General features: G+C 41.9%; 1 protein-coding gene across 1 annotated transcript in view; it reads right to left on the reverse strand.

Annotated features, from left to right (window-relative positions):
- Nucleotides 1-2,520: 2,520 nt before the first annotated feature.
- Nucleotides 2,521-19,903, reverse strand: part of MRPL47 (mitochondrial ribosomal protein L47) — a 31,973-nt gene continuing 14,590 nt past the window's right edge. The window contains exons 2-7 of the mRNA XM_069213082.1: nt 18,946-19,091; nt 18,425-18,485; nt 18,245-18,341; nt 10,781-10,911; nt 6,677-6,772; nt 2,521-3,292 (exon numbers count right to left, since the gene is read on the reverse strand). Coding sequence (XP_069069183.1) covers nt 3,181-3,292; nt 6,677-6,772; nt 10,781-10,911; nt 18,245-18,341; nt 18,425-18,485; nt 18,946-19,091 — 643 coding nt within the window. The 3' untranslated portion in view covers nt 2,521-3,180. The remainder of the gene's footprint in view (nt 3,293-6,676; nt 6,773-10,780; nt 10,912-18,244; nt 18,342-18,424; nt 18,486-18,945; nt 19,092-19,903) is intronic.

Raw genomic sequence — 19,903 nt, forward strand, 5'->3', positions numbered from 1 at the left:
ATCATGTCTTGAAGCAGAGCTACTTTAAAACTTTAGTCAAATGAGTCATGGCTATTTTGGGTAGTGCCTTTTCTTTTACATGAAATATATTACAGCAGCAAACTAGATTAAGATTTTTCTGGGACATGTTTCCCTCTAAAAAGAGGCACATTTATAAAACTTGGGTAAATAAAAAGTGGACAGTCAAGTCCAAAAATACTATACCGCAAGAACCATATATTTCTATCTTAGGAAGATATTCAGTATCACAAAACGACCAGTAAGCAGTTTTTCAAACTTCCAGCCAGAATCTGGGACATGAAGATGTTGTATTTTTTTCAACATTATAGTCAGCGACAGTGTCAGTATCACATTTTTTGTTAAAGAATACAAGAGGAAAAGTACTACTCTATGAGGATGAGCTGGCCATTATTTCACCTATGTAGTCAGCAGCTCAGGAAAGACTGGCATTTCTTACCTTAACGTGTTGATTAGGTGCATCTTCACAAAGACAAGCATTCACTGTTGATGACTGTACAAATAATTATGTGCATTGGTGACAAGGATAGTTCAGCTGAAATGATGTGACAACTCAAACTGTCTGGCTTTCTTATATCTCAGTGTTTTTTTTTATGGCTGTTGATGTTGAACTGCCAACAGCAGTACTGTTTATATGGTGAAATAATGATTAGGAAAAATAAATATATAAAAAAAAACACACAAAAAAAACCAATTTTGTTTAAAAAAAAAAAAAAGTTTTTTTTAAAACAAAAATACGAAGAAAAAAATTCTTCCATTAGCTTCAAGTCAAATCAATTTTCTAAGAAGGCATATGAAACATGGTCATATCCTGTCTCCACAAGCTATGGTAAAACACGAGTAGCACATTCATTGCAGAAAGGCTATTAATGCTATCTGCTTAGGGGCCTCCAAGGACAGGCAAAGGGTAAAGACCTATTCACAAAGGCACTTTGGAGAACGTAAAGTGGTACTGGGGCAGTTTTATTTTATTTAGTTACAGGTCGTTGTGAAAGTGCCCCAAAACATCCAAACTAGGAATACAATAGGAATATTCTGGAAATGTACAGTTTGTACAAACAGAAAGGGCTGTGCACTCTGCATGTTTAGGGAGCTGGACGATTTGGGAACAATTCACAAAGGGTGTAAGAGTATCTAAAGAGTACTCCTTTATTACTAATTCCTATATTCACAAATGCTTTTGTGAATCAGGCCCCAAGTACCTATACTGATCGACCACTGCCCTAGAGACTCCAGATAACTACCCCTATTGGTCAACCCGTTTTCTGTGAAATACTATAACCTTTATTAGAATGCTGTACAATTCCACAGACTGGCTAACCCAAGTCAGACTCTGTCAGAACCCTTTGCTATAGTGATGGGTATGTGCCAGGGGTGCTCAATATTGGCTTCAATTGTTGTGCTCTATTAAGTACCTCAAACAGAAGCAGATTACTCATAACTGTGATTAGACTTTATTCAGACAACCTATAGGTTTATCATAACATCATATTTGCTGATGATATTTCTATATTTACCTTGGATCACATCCTTTTGCTCAAGGTCATTTAGAGATCTGTGCCTTGATAGGGTAGCTGTCAAACACCTGTTGTTACTATTCCACTTTAGACTTTGTCAATTACATCATGGTACATTCCAGAGGGGTACTGCAGTCTCAATTCATTCAGCTGGCTGTATCTTCAGGATGTGGCTGGTACTGTTTGGTCAATCCAGGCACCATCTTGGAAAGGAACAGTCCCCAAGCGTGTTACATAAAATACCCACTGTAGAAATGGGACTACTATTAAATATGCCTGCTAGACAGAAAGCATTTGTCCTGCACTTGTAGATGCTGCGCAAGTTCTTCCTTTAATGACCTTACCATTGTTATAAAGCGCTTTGTCACTCTTCAGGGTCAACAGTGCTTTATTAAAAACGCTAAAATAAATTTATATGAAATGAGAACAAGAATGAAATCAACGGGCCTGGCTTTAATGTGCTAATGGAACATTTGTACTTGCCAATGTTTGCATGCAGTAGCACATTAAACCCAGCACTGTTGGCTTTGCTTGTTTGGTGCTACAAAAAAGGCAGTCCAGAAACTCGGGCACCATTCAGATTGTATTACTCAACCTTAATAATGTTTACTGGCAATATGAGTTCTGAACTGTAGAATATGATTGGATGTTTAAAATCAACAAATCATTAGGAGTTACATTTGCAAAGTAGGTATTGAAGCAAACGTAGAAGTTTCGAAAGTGAATAAACCCGGTGGCTGTGAATTAGTGGGCGTTTGCCCCCAGTGTGAAAAAAACCCAACAAAAAACACACATCAGGCCTAATTGTCTGCCACAGCAACAGTTGTGAAACTAAGGTCTTGGCTCCATAAGGTGTCAACCAACTCTATCACCGGCGAGGCCTTGGTTTTAATTGGGACATTACTTCCTCATGGGGTGGAATGGTGTAATAGCCTTACAGCCTGCCATATCCCGAACCTTTCAATGGGGAAAAAAGGAGACATAGTGGAGTTTCTGGAATCCTTTATTGCTAGAGGAAGTTAACCACTTTGTTAATGAAACTAAGTTTAACAGTTCAATGATTGCAAACAAACAGTGTTGTGAACATAAGAGAATGATTTAACTTTCAATTAGATATAATAAAGTGTAGGCATTTTATATAGTGGATACTCCTCTGGAGATACAGCACTTCCCTCAGAAAGCAGAGGATATTCCAGTATCATCCAACTCTAAATCAGGCCCTTTAGGTTATGATTAATTTGCCACAACCTGGGACACTACTGAAGCATCCTGTGGTCCGCACAGAAACCATGAGACATGAAACTGAGCAACATAGTTTTATCAAACAGTGCTGACAATGGAGATATTTGGATTCTGCTGACAGAACACAACTTCATGTGTTCCTGTAACTAGTATTCACATAGTGGAAATTATGTATTTTCTACTGGAACATCAGAGTAAATCCCTGCCTACGTACTGTACCAAATTCCTCAAAGCGGGAATATCAAAGACAATGACAGGATACTGTCTTTAATGACAATCAGGCTTTGAACAAGAAACCAAATTCCAGGATCTTAAAATATTGAATATTTGGCAAAATGTCTACTATATTCTGTCCATTCTCAAAGTTCACTGCAAAAGAACGGAAGAATAATTTATTTCCAGGTTAATTTTGAGAGTTGGCGAGATGTGGAAACTTTTTTTCCAAGGCACGTCTTTCTTCCCTTTTTGATCTTTCCTTCCGTGTTTTCATCCGTAATGTTTTTTCTATATGTAATCTGAAACACAGAAACAAAAGTCAGCATATACAATGTCTTTTTTCTAAACAGTCTGTTCCCTGTTTGCTAGAATCATTCTAAAAAAGCAATGCCTTTTAGTCACTACAGCTGTGCTGTAAACGTGCAGACATTCTAATTGGGCCTCTAGACACAACCAGAAGTTAAAAGTGATGAGCCACCACAGCAGAGGATCTATAGCTCTGACCTATCTTAGGTTGTCTGCTTATTATTATGAACTGGTAATGGATGTCTGAGGGCCTGCCAAACTTAGCATGCCAGACCAGGCTCAGGGCTCAGGAAGAGCTCGTTAGAAACATTAACCCATTTCACACCACAAAGCTACAAACCACACCGCAATTATAGTACTCAATCTCCCAAGGCTGCACTAGGGCATCACAAACTCTATAAGCCAGTACTTTTTGTACCACAGAAACCATAAAAATAGAAATCAATGCAGTTAGGACATTATTATACAAACACAAACTCAATGGCCACATCAAAACCAGTTGTGTCTCTTGTCTGGCTTTCTGTTACAGCACACATGCAATTCAATGTAATTTGCAGAACTCAGAAGACAATCTGATGAAGAGGTCCTACATGCCTATGGCTTGTAGGTATGCTTACATGTCTATATCTGCAACCCGCTGAAAACTTTTCTGAATAGTGCCCGCCAATTGGTGTGTGTAGGAAAATGGCTCTTTATACAGCAGACCTCAACGAGGTAGACTGTTAAAGAGTCTAGGCAAACCCCTATTGGGTTACACAGGCACAAATGACAACACTAAATTTTCTCTTTTTTGGTAGTGTGGTCGAGGGGTTTAGGCTCATCAGAGAGTAGCACAAAGTATTTGTTGAATTCACAGAGCAAATAAATGAGACAAACTCAAAGAATAAATCTCAGCTCAAGTTAGAAAAATAGCACTATTTTGTATGTAAATTTTGATATCAAGAACTTCGTTATTAAGTGAGTACTTTTTAAAATATTGCTTTTTATTGGTAAGTAAAATGTTCACTTAAATGTGTCTTTATGCTGCAATGCTTTCCTATGGGGAAAAAGGAATATGTTGCATACAGTTATTTACAGTTTGTTTCTGGGGGGAACACCTTCCCAACAGGGGTCTTGGGTCGCAAGGGACCTGGGAGCAAAAGAAACAGTTGGTTCTCAGGTACCCGGGCAAGGACACTCGCTGGGCTGGGTGTGCCAAAGGTCGTTGCGGTTGTTGGCCTCGCTGGGGTGGTGGTTGGGGAGATGTGGAGGGTTTTAAAAGAAGGACAGCTGGGCCACTCTGGAAGTGGGTCTCTGGTGCCGATGTCCCTTGATGACTGCTTGGTGTTGGTGCAGTGGGAGTCCGCCTGCACTCATGTAGGCCTGGTTAGGTGCAGTGGGTCTGGTATCCCGGGTACTGGTGCTTTGGGGCTCCGGTTGGTCCTGATGTCTTCACACTTGGTGAGTCAACAGGTCTGACCTTCTGGGGTTCAGGTACATCTTCCTGGGTGACTGCATCGTCCAGCCGGATGGGGAGCTTCAAGACAGTGGACTGGACTCTGCTGCTCTAGTACCTGCGGACTGCAGGGGAATAGATCCTCTACTCTAAGGGAGACTGCTAGCACTTTGCAAGGGGCAGGCAGTCTATGGGGGTTCTAGACATATGTTCAGCTGCAGGACAAGTCACTTTGTCACTAGTGTTGATACTGGTGCAGGCAGGGTTTGGCACCAAAAGTCCACACAAGTCTTCTGTTCTTGCTTTCTCATGACTCTTCTTTGTAATTTTCAGGATCTGTTGAATTAAAGTTCCTGGCATCTGGAGTGCCTCCTAATACTCAATCTAGAAGTGTTAAGGGGAGTGACAGGTAGTAGCAAATTGGCTAGTTACCTTTAAGGTGACTACACCCTCTATATGACCACTTCTTGTGGGGAGGGGGCATAACAGAAACCCCATGGGCCTAATTCCACCAAAAACCAAGATGGAGCAATTCTAAGTTTTGTGTTCACATCAGGAAGCCCACATTAGGGGTGTAACTAGCATGATAGGGAACAAGCCCCGACTAGCTAAGTCTCCTGCTTGTCCTGGTGCCAAATGGCCCGGGCAGGGGGGTGGCATCTCCACTCACTGGGGAAACTGGGATCGCAAAACAAAAGAGGCAGAGGCGTTTGAAGCCTCCTGCCTTAATATGCTGATAACCAGCGTAGAGGAGGAAGTATCACCTCCGCACAGAGCAGGCTTTGTTTCTGACCTCAGCGAGCGTAGAATCTCACCTCCAGGCGGTCAGAAACTCGTCTGTGGTGGCAGGCTGGTCAGGACCAGTCAGCCAGCACTAGTAGTTGGTAGGTTTTCAAGGGGGACCCCTAAGTTGCCCTCTGGGTGCATGCATCAATAAACCCAACATTGGAATCAGTGTGAGGTTATTAATACAAGATGTTTGATACCACAACCCGTGGGCTCAGTGAAGCCTTCATGTAGCTGGGGATGTCGAGTTCCTGTGTCCAGCACATGTACCTAAAATGGCTTCCCTGTTCACTTGTAATATCTGAGAATCGCCTTAGACATCAAAGGGGCATCTCTGCCCATGCAGATAGGTACGCACATGTAGTACAGTGTACCCTGCCTTAGGGCAGTAAGGGCAGCTGTAGGGATGATTTACGTATACTGCATGCAGTGTCTGTAGGCATGGGACACAGGAGGTGTGCCATGTTGTGTTTACACTTTTCTCTGCACCGAGTCACACAGCCTGCATTGGCAGTTTGCATGAGTATGCTGAGGGGTCCCTTAGGGTGGCATAATCAATGCTGCAGCCCTTAGAGACACATGCTAGTACTTCAGCCCCAGGAACTAGAGATACCATTTACTATGGACTTACAGGGGTGCTAAAGGTAAACGCACTGGGGAACAACTGCACAGTTTTAGAAAAAGAAATCTGGTACGGAGACCCGGTTAGCAGGAACCCAGTGCACCTCAATCAAAATTGGATCAAATACCAGGCAAATAGAGGGGCTGACCATGTCAAAAAGGGGTACTTTCCTACAGTGTGTTGTTCCCAGACTGAAGAAAAGGTGCTGTGATGGCCAAAGTCTTGCTGTGCAAACATATAATAGGCAACTGCTCTTCACTAAATTGTCTAAATTGTTCAGGGACCAAAACGTTACCTCCTCCAGCTAAGAGGTCGAATCTTCATGAACTTGACTCTACCTTCTCCACCTTAATCCACTTCAGACCCATTTTGCAGTTCTCACACACTCTCAAGAACCCTTATGCTAGCATAAGGGTTCTACGAATTTCTGTTACATAATTATATACCTCAACCATAAACCAGACGTACAAAAATGTAATCCATTAATAATGTGACATTAGCAATTTGTCATATACAATTTGCCACACAACCTACCTCGTGAAACGGTCCACATATGATAATGCATAGAATTTCCTTTGCTTGTATCTTCTGTTTACGTACCACGGTATTGGCCACTCACTGAACTTGTACCTGTAAATCAGCAGACGTTTAGTGTTAGTGTTCTGTCATCCTTGCCATTACCTTAGTGAGATTTTAACTCCAGACAATGAATTCTCATGCTATAGAAAGATAACTAAATAGGGAATCGTGTTTTGCAGTCTCTGTATGATACATAAAATGAATTTCCCATATATGTCAAATACACTCTTCAATTTCAATTACCAACACGAACAGGTGGATCATACAGGCATGGTATCTTTTCCTACCACTGGATCTACCTGGTGCCATCAAAAACCCTGCACTGACGGACCAGGCATAGGTAAACGCCAACTCAAACAGTGGACTGGAAGGAGCATTACAGACATTAATTAAAACACTGTAATTAAATTATAGGTAAACTGTGAAATGTCTCAGAAGTTAGTGACTGATGTCGACACTTCCAAAAAAAAGTAACTATATCTTAGACATTTTTTCATAGTCACCAGGATACAAAGCCCATGTTACAATTGCATATGGTCTAAACCCAGCACCACTAAATTAATCATGTTTAAATAAAGACACTGAGTCTGTAATAGGATGCGGATTGCTTTTTTTTGTATTCATTATTTATGTTGCAATTTTAATACAAGTAGTTGTAAATACTGACAACATCTGTTAAGATTACAGTAGTGGCCATCCTATGCATGATTAGTAGCCGTGATCACCTCACTGCACCGGGCAGCGTTACCAACAGTGATGTAAAAAAGGCTTTGTCAAGTAGGAATTCCACTACATGGCTAATACATAACAGCCACAGCTTCAATGCCTCTGGCACTAAGATACTAATATTAGTAATAGGTTGCCCCAGCACCACATGATTCATTTACTTGAATATCAGTTGTAATTTATTTTGGTCATGAAGCCATTTTTCTGAAAGCTTCAGCTTATGAGTTTTGAACACACTTTTGTCTTAAATACACACATAATTTCTGTACACATAATTCAACAAAATAAAAAGTTCTAGTTGGGCTGCACAAAGGAGAACTACTTGCAGGTAGGTGGAGAGCTACTGGTAGCTCACAAGCTACTTGATGGAGAAGCCTGCTTTATAGTACTGAAAATACTGCTGTAGTAGGTACACGTTAGGGGTCTCTCGGGGTTCAAAAGTATTGCTTGCATTGGATATAGTAGGGCGATGGTGGTGTCAAACTGTAATTATGGAAAATGTAATGTGCTTAAATGTTGCACTGCTCGAGAGTCACTTGTAAAATGGTCTCACATAGCACTGGGCTTCCTTTTTTAGTGCCGGGGGTATTTTTTCCACCTCTTGAAATGGTTCTAGATAGGTTGTAAAAGCCACAATCCCTACAGAGCAGAATTTAAAACCGTTTCTTTCAAAAGATTTACATCCAAAGATTACATACCAAAAAAATCTCAACCTGGCTATTCTGTATAAGCCTGGTTTAAAAATTGACCTTCAATGTGACTTTTACATACTTTTCCATCCCTTATTTATTGTAAACGCAGCTCTGCCTTCCTGCTAACTTCTGCTCGCCTCTTCTGTATAAACTGCTCTAAGTCATGTGTTTGTCTGTCTTAAGCTACTTTTATTTTAAAACCCTAACAATGACTATTCCAGAAAGCATTTCCTTCTCACATAGCCCCCTATAATGATCACACCTAAGTCACTAATGCACCACAAAAAAACTGGAGAAAATGCATGGAATAGTTTCCTTTAGTATGCAAGAGTAACCTCAATAACTAATGGATTGACAACTAATTTTAGGAGCCCAGGAAGCAAGGTACTTGCCATAAGGCGATTCAACGCCTTGTCAAGGGTAGTAAGAGCTATATAAATGCAAATTCTATTCAATAAAATTGTAGAGAAAACCTGTGGAGATACCTGAATATCAGTGGGAATGTCAGCCACACGAGAGACTACCTAATCTTCCCAGATGTTTAGAACCCTTTTGTCCTGGGATGTGCAACAGCAGCACAGCTGGGGAAACAAAGGGTCTGGGATAACCTGTGATCTCAACATTACAGTTTTTCAGAACTCCTGGTATCTGGGCTTGGAAACAACAATGGGTGTCAGTCAAAATATCTATATTCTTTATCTGGAGACTTGTCAGAAGATCCTAAAAATGCTTTAGGCTTATTGTCAGTACTTAATCATTAACATGCCAGAAAATCCTAAAATTTTGCCAGCAGGTTTAAGAAGAGGAATTATAGAATTGCTGCTCTGCTCCTCGGGTTTCAAATTCCTTAAAGTGTGAGAAATTCCATGACAAGATCATGCCTTGTGGGATGGAAAGGGCATTTTCGAGTGAAAGGAGGCGATCATTCTAATAAAACTTCCATTCCGTCAAGAGAAACAGAAGGCCTGAAGAGGGGAGTGTCTGTGACCATTCTGCAAGGATAAGTTCAAACCTTTCCCGGTGCTGGATCTTTACTCAGCCTAAGTCAAATGCACAAGGGGTAGTGGTGGCAATTACAGACTTGGATGTACAATACAGACTCTATCTTCTGGGCATTTGCAATCCCTAAAATCCAAGGCTAAAGATGTAAGGGTAATGGAAATATAACTAGAGACAACTGAAATCAGCAAATTATCTTTTTGCAGGTGCCCTATCAATCTATAATGTGATAGAAAGCTCGTATTTTTGTGGAAGCCTTTTTAAGACAGACGGTCCAGCTGGAGAGCCCCGAAGGGGTCCATCAGCCTGTCTCATAGAACTGCATCAATCATACAGTTAATGGGTTGCACAGCAGTTAGTAAACACCAGACACTGAAAATGTCTAGAGGGTATTTCAGTTCTCTCAAATTCAAGAAATCGTCTCAAATAATCTCTTCTGGGGTGCTTTGATAAAAACGAAAAATGTGTATTTAAGTCACCAAATCTAAAGGACGTTTGGGTCTTAGATGGCAAGTGAATAGTTCTGATTACTTACATGCTAGCGTTGCCTCTGTTTGGACTCATGTAGAATTTACTAAACTGTCACTATAGAGCACTATCACAGCAGTAGTTTTTATTCATTCCAAATTTATAATTGGGTTAGTAAAGTACACAAAACAATAAGAATTTATGAAAAAATGGCAAATGTTTAATGTATGCAGGTGATGGAGAGATTTCTTTCTAATTGCAAGACTACTGGTGTCACACAGGAGCGGCACATAATTTTGAGACGGCAAGCCATTTGATTTTGACGCCAAGTCCTACTCAATACATATTTTGTTATGGATCTGGTAGATAAAAAAAAGCATCAGATTGTCTGGGAGTTTTAAGCAGAGACTCAACATCGTATTGGGAAATTATGAGAAATAATGTGGGCGGTATTTCAGAGTTTAAAGTTTACCGCAGTATATCTTTTTCAGGCGATCCTCGCCACCTCTTTACTCTGACCACCTGTGACATGGTTGCTACAGTTTATATCATCACCCCAGGGGGGAAAAAACGTTTCCTTACTATATGATAAACTAAATAAATGATTAGCCCATCTTCAGTTGAGGTCAGATCTTATGTAGGGTAAGACGTCAGCAGCTAACTAAATAGCAAATTAGTGCAGAGATGTGTAACCACAATCCAGCTGTCAGTCAATAACCCACACTTAATTTGATTCACTCCAAGTATTGAAAATAATACATCAGATTCATATTAAAAGGTATATTTCTGTGGAGAACAATGCAGAGCGCCCTATATGTGGATTCAGTAATGTCACTGTGAACATATCATTTGGAAACCCCATTATGCGTCTTAAATGTTGTAAATGGTTGGCTTAATAGCTCAGATTAAAGTGTGTACTCTGCCTATGTGGCATAAAAGACAGACTTGTGATTACCCTGACAACAACCAGCAGGTGACATGCAAATGCATTCTTTTCCCTCATACCCAAGTGTCAAAACTATGGTGTAAAGAGGCATCATAGTGGAACACAACCCAAGCTAACACAATGAGTAATCCAGGAAGCATTTGTATGAGATAAAAGATGGTAGTCAACACAACAACACAGCCTGTGGTATGAGTGATGCAATATTATCCCAACACCTCACATACATACCATGTAGTTATTCCAAAGCAGTCCCGCCTCCAGTCCCCTGGTCTTGCCTTTTCTTGGCCAGTCTGTAAAAGCCGTAAGGCGGTTTCTCGCTCCTGAAGTACAGTGTCTAATCTTTCTATAGAACTATCCACCTGGGAATGTAATGTCATACATAACATCAGCTGTGCTCCACAAACATCATAAAGAAGAACTGTCAGCACCTCTACCACACCCAATGCAACACAACAAGCTCTTCCTAACCTCCACCGCTGTCTCTGCTCTTATACAAAGAGGACTCCAGTTTATCATTTTGTTTCGGCCTGTTCATTATTGTAATAGAGAAAGACGGTGCAAAAATATAGAACAAAGCTCACACATTCAGGGCCACATTTGTCCATCTAATTGCTTTTATCCTACCCTCCACTGATTGTTACCCCATACTCAGCCCAGCACAGAAGAGGTGTAAAGAGCACTCTTAAAATATCTTTCATGACAAGTCCATACGCACTGTGCCTAAGAGTATGTACAAATCGATACATGCTTATGTACCTCTTCATCTTGGCACGTGACTCTGCTCTATGTATAGGGCGGGTGCACATTACATATTCCAAAAGATAAAATAAGAACCCTAGTTCATTGGAATGTCTCATGTGTTCCTCAACTATGGGTTCTAACATCTTGAACAGAATTAACCATCAGAGATCAGGATGCTGCACTTAGGTCTTGTGATCTCTTTGGTGCTTCTTCTTATTGTACTGAATGCACCATTTTATCCAGCTCTCCAAGTGGAGATGGTCAATAGTCTGTGCCTGTTCTAATCAGATGAACTTGTACTGCATCATTTCATAAAGAAATTAAAATCTGGAAGGATGTTAAACAGATACCTCAACTTCACATATTTTCAGCGCCTAATATAAAGCTTAACTTTACTATCTTCTCTAAACTTGGACAGTGAATACTGCTTTGATTTACTGAACCCGAATCCTTACTTTACTAAGTGACTAAATAAGAAGAAAAACTGCACACAAAAAAAAGCCTCTCTAGTGCACGCATCACAGGTTATCCACTTACACAACATACGAGAAATGTGAATTTTGTTTCCGTTGCTGCAGATTCAAAGGGATGGATGCAGAAACCTCTGAAGGATTTTAAAGAATGCACGCACCACAACTGGGCCACTAGGTGAGAAATATGTATTTCCACTCTGATAGAAGCAATCCGTGATTAGTTAATGTCAGACTGACCAGTAACCTTGTGGGGGAAGGCGGGAGAAGTGAAAGCGAACATGACACAAATGCCTTGTTTACGAAAGTCCATTAGAAAACAGGGTCTTTCTTTGGGGATCCACTGATCCAAGCTATACGGTTAATCTGTGAACTTGCAAGCGACCTGGGTACAACAGCAGCAATTTCAATGTGTTTTCTTTGGTGGCATAAGCCCTGTTTTGTATTCCTGTTCTAATAATCTATTAAAATGTGTTGTGGGTGGGAGAGGAAGAATCATCTGCAACATTTAAATCGGGCCTTGTGAAGGTGGAACAAAGAAACCTGGAATGGGCGTCTCATTTAAAGAGGTAGGATCTATAAAGCAATAGACGAAGGGGAGAATGCTTTAAGGCAGCATGAAATGACTGGATGAGTGAGCAGAGCATAGCTATCTCTTGGAGGCAAAGTGGAGGAACTGAAAAATATGATGCAGACTGTGCACATCATCTCAGGGTTACGCTTCCTCCGGAAACCTCTGTGGTGGAGGCCAAGGAGGTGCTATTTGTAAAGCACCTTGCCGTTCCTGGTCATAGTGGTGACAAACTAGTGAGAATGAGGGAGAGACTCCCATTCAAGAAGAAATGCTTTACAGAAAACAACTGCAAGGGCACTATTAGGGTAATACTAGAAATATAGTGTTACTGAAACAGGGCTTACAAATCAATGGATGGAAGATCTTCCTTTTCCCAGACCTCTGCCAAGCAATCTAGGGGGCAGGAACTCCAGAAAGTGTACAGAATCTGGGCATAGTTTCCTCGTTCTGGTACCCGCCATGTCTGAGGGTCGAAAATGGCGGAAGTGCGTTCATTTTCTCACATCTGCAAGCAGCTCACTCGTTTTTGTAAAATGGCCAAACAAATATATCACAGGTTAATTCAGTGTGGTGAAGCAACCTGTTTGGAGCAGTGATAATTTGTGTGGCCTGATCCTCCGCGGGCCCATTTGTACTCCTCGGTGTTTTTATTCTTGCAGATTCTTGACTCCACTGAGAGAGCGAGAAGAGCAGAGGGAGTGTGTGTGGGGGGGGGGAAGGGGGAGTGGTCACACCTCTGTCTGGTGCCTCTAGGGATCTTGATCAGACTTGAGGGGCTTTTATCCACTTTCATAGTTACTGACGGCCCAGCTTCTGAATATGAAGCCTAAGTTGAATATCCCAATAATGTGACCTAAGATAGGCCATAGAACCATATTGAATGCCTTCTCAACATCAATTGATACTAGCAACATTTCTGTTTTTGGTTCTAGGAAGATTGTCATTCAGGTGTACTATCTTTTTATTGGTGTTGCTGCCATTTCTGCTTGGTACAAAGCCAGGTTGATCGGAGTCTACTAGGCTTGGGAGAACCTTTATTAATCTGCTACCCATACTACATATGAACAATTCGGCACCAGTATTAAGTAGCAATATCAGTTTACATGAGTTACATAGTTGTTACTCTTTCCTTTGTTTAGAGATGACATTTCATGAAATGGGATGTTTAGTCTGTGATCTGTGCGCTCTGTAAGAGCACTTAATAGGCAGGTCTGCAGAGGGGCCAGTTGGGGCCAAAAGGATTTATAAAAATGGAGCCATAAAGTGATGTGGGGCAGGCGACATCAGTTTCAGCCTACCTACTCCTGTCATGATCTTATCTATTTTTTCTTTAGTTCCTGCTCATGTGTGGGTTTTTGAATGGGCACTTTTGTAGTTATTTTTCTACACCTGAAAAGGGTCCTCGGAGCAGTATAGTTTTTGTAGAACTTCCGGAAGGCCTTTACTATATCCAGAGCATAGTGTACCTGCTCTGTTCTTAATCGAGGCTATCCTTCCGGCTATTTTCACTTTGTTTACAAGTCAATAGTCTGTCGGCTTTATTGCCTTCATCATAGTACCTCTGTCTGCCTCACAGTACCGCACATTCAGCTTTGTCAGTGTTGTGCATTTTTACGTGTGCCCCTTAAGTGCACGTGCTCTTGTAGATTTCCTCCAGCGCCTTCACTCGAGTTTCTCTCACCGTTCTTTGTTCGGCCTTGCAGACACAGGCATATGGTCCTCTCTTAGCTTGGTATTACACACACCCCAGGGGACATCAATTCAACATTCATCTTTTTTTGGATTGTTCCAGGTAGTAGGTGATGCGTTTCTGCATTACCTCAACTACCCATTTGGCTGTTATGAATCGTACTGCCTAGTTCTCTATGGCAATCTATCTTTCGTCCTATCATAACCAAATGCGGATACCCCCTACATTGACGTCTCCCTGAGATTCATTCAGTATCTCTGTGACTGTGTTTTATGTACTTTTCTTGCTCAGTATTTTGTGCGTATAGAGATGCCACCGTGAAGGTGTAGAGGCCGTGTGTAAGGGCTACTATCAGGGGCCCGCCTCCCTGAACAGGTCAGCACTACAGGACCTCCTCTTTGGACCCCAGGCCCAGTGGCATTGGAACACGCCAGTTTTGCCTGGACACTGGAAAAGTACTGTTTGATGAAACGACTTGCATTTTAGACAAAACCGGCCTTTTTTCCGTTAAGTGAATCATTTGAACTAGATGGGACGCCTCCGAGGGAATGGAGCACATGTAGGGCCCGATATTATTACTTTTCATAAATAGTAACAGTCACTTAATTGGAGAATTAAGGTCCCATACATTAAAGCTTACTACACTCACCATGATGCTGCTCAGAGTGACGAACCGTGCGTTGTTTATATCCCTCAGGATGAGGCATCGTGTCCCCCCTGCCCCTCCATCAGTCTTTCCCTGGTGCGCCCCCATGTGATCTCTGTAGTTAGTGTCTACTTCCAATTCCCCCCAAAACCTCTTAGATTTACTACTAACCCCTTCCCCTCAAATTTGCCAGACATCCGTTTGTCCTGTTGGTTATTATCTAAAATTGCAGGTTCACAATATTTGTCTCTATAATGGTCTCCTGTGTACGGCTGCTGTTTCTCTGGGTCGGTTTCAGGTTTCGAACACCTGAGCAATGGCTTCTTTCATTTCTTTTGCAATGGCAGATTGTGATGGTTTTTCTCATCTGTTTCCTTTAGCTACTACTCCCATCTGTACCTTTGTGGTTTGGAAGAGATCCCATGTGGGCAGAGGTTCTATTTTCCTCTCTCTTTAATGGATTTTCTGGCATTTTCTGGATTTTTGTAGCTTTCTTCAGTGACCACACTTGGTATTGGCTGCCTTGCCAAGTAAAAATTAGTAGCAAAGGATGACCCCACCTGTATATGTTACTCTGTGAAGGTTGAGATATGGGCTAGTTTCCTGAAGGACTTGTTTCTGTTGGGTCATCATGGGGAGATCTTGCTATGATGTAAAATGAGACCCTTAAAATAAGACTTTACCCTTTCTCAGTGCCGCCTCCATGATCCTTTGTTTAACTTGGAAGTGGTGCACTCTAAGGGCATTGAGTGGGACGCTGGAACTTGTTGGGGGCAGGGCTTTGGTGAACACCCCATGTGTTCTATCCAGCTCTTTTCTCTCTGGATCTTCCATGGACAGGCACTGTTCTGTCTCTTGACACACCCTTCCTTGTTGGGACTCTACACACCACGTGGGAAACTGCAGATCCTTATGTTATTCGATCTCGAGAAAATCTGTAGGTTTCCTAGTTTTGCCTGGAGGATGACTTTTTGTTTCTGAACGTTGATTAGATCGTTTGGTGAATTCTTGCTCAAATGAACAGTAATTGTCTGCCATCTCCAGTAAGTAGACTCTTTCTCTTAAGGATTTTACATTTTTTACAATACCAAGTAACTCCACCTTCAGGTCATTTTTTGAAGGTAGCGAAGTTGTTGCAAAGACTTTTCTACAGGTCCTCCATAAACTGCTTGGTTACAGGCATCCGGATGTCAGGAGGACAAGGATGGGCTCTTTTCTTCAATAACATCAGCAGTGAAATATCTGTGCCCGGTATCACTTTTTAGTGCAGTTGGCTTTGCAAACATATCCCTGAGCAAGTTCCTTTTTCTACCCTCCATCATGGTGTTGGTGTGGGATCGGGAATCGGTTTGGTGGTGGTCTCAGTTAATGTGCCCTTGATCGCCAGATCTGGGGAGCTAGAATGGATCTCGGATGTGCTCTCAAGTGTGAATGCAAGCCCGAATCTACTGCTCTGTATGCATTTCTCTTTGCGTTTTTTATTTACTTGTATCTCACATAAGTTCTTTCAGGGACTAGTTGTGGTTACGTTACCCCACTCCTTGTAGTGGCCCAGCTGGCTCTAACTCTTACTGGTCTAGTCCCTACCAGATGCTGACTGTGCTAGTGTGGTGTGACTTCCTTTTTGGTGTGGCAAAAATGTACCCCTTCTGTGCCATGGAGATGTTAATTTAGTGGCAGAGATCTGTCTGTGGGGCGTGCTCACATGTGGGTTCTGCTCCTCTCGATGCGGCCAGTGCAACACGGGTCTGGTACTCCCAACCTCGGCCGGCGTTAGTGCGACGCTGACCTGGATTTGGGGGGTGCAGACCTCAGCGGGGCGCTGTGTTTAACAATAACTTACAAAACTTGTGATTTAAAAGCAGCCGCTGAAAAGTTCCTTGTGCGTCCAGCTTTCAGGAAACAATTAAAATGTCAAGAAACCTCTTGTGATTAATGTTCCTGCTAGGGACAGAGAAGGGAGTTTTGTCTAGGGCAGCTATGACTCGCCATAAAGTAGCGTAGAGGGTTATTATGCCTGCTGCAAAGAAAAGAACTATATTTTATGTGGATAGCTGAGTGGATTAGTAAAGCCAGCCTTTAGGACAACTTTAAGACAAATGAACGTATATGAAAGGGGGGCAATGGCAGTGGCATAATGAAACTGAAGGTGGTCCCCCTGCAAAAGCACTTGTAGGCGGCCCCCTTCTCCCTGGACCCAGTCAGGGGCTGGCTTCCCCTACACTGTGTTCTGTGCTGAGGGGGGCTCTCTAGAGCTGGGAGCCCCACTACCCCCACACTGTGGGTGCCTTTGTTTTGACACTGGGCTACAGAGATGAGGGGCAAATATGCCAGGTGGTAGTGCGTGAATCCAAGGAGGTGAGCATGGGGAGGCACCAAAAAAAAACTGTCACACAGGGCGCCAAGCGCTAAAGCCGGACCTGCTCCTGCCTGCATTGCATTGAGCCTGCAGGGTTTATAGTGATGCAAATCATGGTGGCTAAGGTCGAGCCCCTTCATCCTGACACCCGCTTCCCTAGGCCTGTGCCCTCAATGTGCAGTGCTTCCAGGTGTTTTCGTGACAAGAGGCTGCATTTGCCTCATGGGTAGCATGGATCCATCACCATGCGTCATCCCCAGTTTTTGCAAAGGGCCCCTCTGGGAGTGTTTCACACAGTGCAGTCATGCCTAGACCTGTGTCCAGAGCTGACTGTTGGGGACTGACATCTTTGAACTGAACCACATTCTCTGCCACTCTGACTACATCCAGAGGCTGTCTAGGACACAAAGTGGTGCAACCTACCAGCAGTGCGGGTGCTTTGGCACAACATCCAACATCATGTATAAAACGAGCTATGGTAAAGTGAAGGGAAAGGACGGAGCAGAAGAAAGGCAGTTGGTAGGAAGATGAAAGATGAAAAAAGAAAAACGGCTACATGGAGGACGGTGAAGATGGGAAGGTGTTTAAAGAGAGCTGCAGAACTAGCAGAAAAGTGTGTGGTGGCGATAGTTCTATTGGGACCTAAGGTAGCAGCAAGATGGTTAGTATTTATTTATGGATTGATTCTTCTTTCATGGTATATTACACATGGACAAATAACTCGGATCCGTTTTCACGCATCATTGTGCTATTCCGCCTTAACATAAATAAAATGCTCAGCAGTTTCCTTTCACGTAGTGCATTGGAGGTGTTACATACCATGTTTAGATAGTGGCTTGGTGATTACATTCCCAAAGGGTTCGGTTAAAATATTGAGAACATATTTTGTCAGCATAACATGCATGGTGAGCACACTTTTCTTAGATGTATGCATACAATATTTTCAAAGACGTAATATCCTGCAACTATCACTTAATCTTCTGCACAAAGAAACACAAAGCCTTTTCGTGATTTGAAAAGGGATACTTTCTCATTGTGCATTTTTATCAATTTTATGGTCTGGAAGTGCCCTTTTTGAATTCTTATGAGAATTATCGTAGCTCAATGGAGAAAAGTGTTATTTGAACATAGCAATATGTTGTCGATTGGGGCAAATTAACTCTACTATATGTAGAGAAATAAACAGGAAAACTACAAAAAGGTAGCCGTCACCTTCTCTAATCGTTCTGGACTTGGCATAGCAACCCTTTGTCTCTTTGATTCCTGTTCCAGTGTGAGCAGCATGTTTTTTTCTTTCAGCAAAACATACCTGGAGAGAAAACATGTACACAAAACACGTTAGCAGTTTCTAAGGAAAACATTTCAGACTGAGTCTCTACACTGTGCACTTACCAAAGTTTATGCAAATCTTCACTGTTTTTGGCTCGTAGCTGAGCTGTGGTCCATGCATCACCTATGTCAGATAATAGAATAAAAAAGCCTTATATGGAAGTGACACACAAAACTGTTCCTTTTCAAGGAAAAGCAGTATTTAGAGGTGGTTGTAAAGGAACAGGAGCTGGCACGTAACATGCTTGTTTAAGGTCTGTCACAGGAGTCTCAAAACAGCTACCTCAGTTCTGCACTTAATCACATTTATGACAGCTGCTAAAGTGGTAGAAAAATGATTAATGTTGCGACCAGCGCAGTCTGGACTTGTAGTCTTCAATCAACTTACAAGTGATTCAGGACAGATCCTGTTGAAGAAAAACCAAACTTCATGCTCTGCTGCTTTAAGGTCCACATGGGGAGCCCGGACATTATGACAGTGATGTGCAAGGGGTGGTCCACTTAGGTGCCCAGTTGATTTTACACAACCCATGTTAGTTAAATGCAAGGCTAAAAGAACTTAAAAGAAAATATGTGCTCCTCACCAGATTTGACGGTAGACTCTCCCCAGTTTTTTGGATCATCAAAAAACTCTTCAAGCCCTTTCCGTGACTGAGATGTTTGAATGGTTCTGCACTGGATGAAGTGTGTTAACTGGGGTGTGCTCCTGTGCATACCAAAAAAGCTTGGTCTATAAGAAAAAGCAAATACAATTACAACATTTTTGTGCACTGCACATATATTCAAATTGTTGTGTGGTTTCCCAAATAAATAACTCCACTTATGATAACTAACAGAGTTCTAGGCAAAACAAATTATTCAAAACATTGAGGGGCACACTCACAGTGTCAGGGAGGCAAAAGCAATTTGTTCACAGTAACAAGCTGACAAGTAACTGGGAAGCGACTCCAATAAGGACTATTTAGCTCCAAACCATGTGTTAACCACTCGACCACACAACTAGAGTAGAGGCACACTGTTGCAGCACTTACCAAAGTGAACAGCTACCAATGAAACCTTTCACCCTAAAATGTACCCTCATTCTAAAAACATGCATTTATTTACATAGTGCAGATGTTTTCGACTAGGGTAGATTCACAACTTCAAAGGGCTTGGGTACAACTTTTGAAATCGTTCCATAACTATTCAGAGATTTAGAAAAAGGAGGAGGAATCTCTAACGAGGCCCTTTAAAAGTTAGTCTAGGATTGTGGATGGTCACGAAAAATGTATAAAAATGGGAAGCTCAACATCCAATCATCAGATACTGTTGTAAATACCCTAATTAGCACAATTTATGACCTATGACTTTTGAACCCAGCTCACTGGTAGGGGAACATGAAGTGGTTGTGCGTTAAAGTCATATATGTGAAAGTATTCTCTTGGTGCGAGTGGTTTTTGATTGCTACCACGGGCTTTATGTGAATATAAAATTAACCTCAATGTTTACTATTGCTCATATTTACCAATATTATCTGAAAGCCTGTCACATGCACAGTGTGCG

Source organism: Pleurodeles waltl, chromosome 11 (assembly GCF_031143425.1).
Source record: "Pleurodeles waltl isolate 20211129_DDA chromosome 11, aPleWal1.hap1.20221129, whole genome shotgun sequence".
Taxonomy (NCBI): Eukaryota; Metazoa; Chordata; class Amphibia; order Caudata; family Salamandridae; genus Pleurodeles; species Pleurodeles waltl.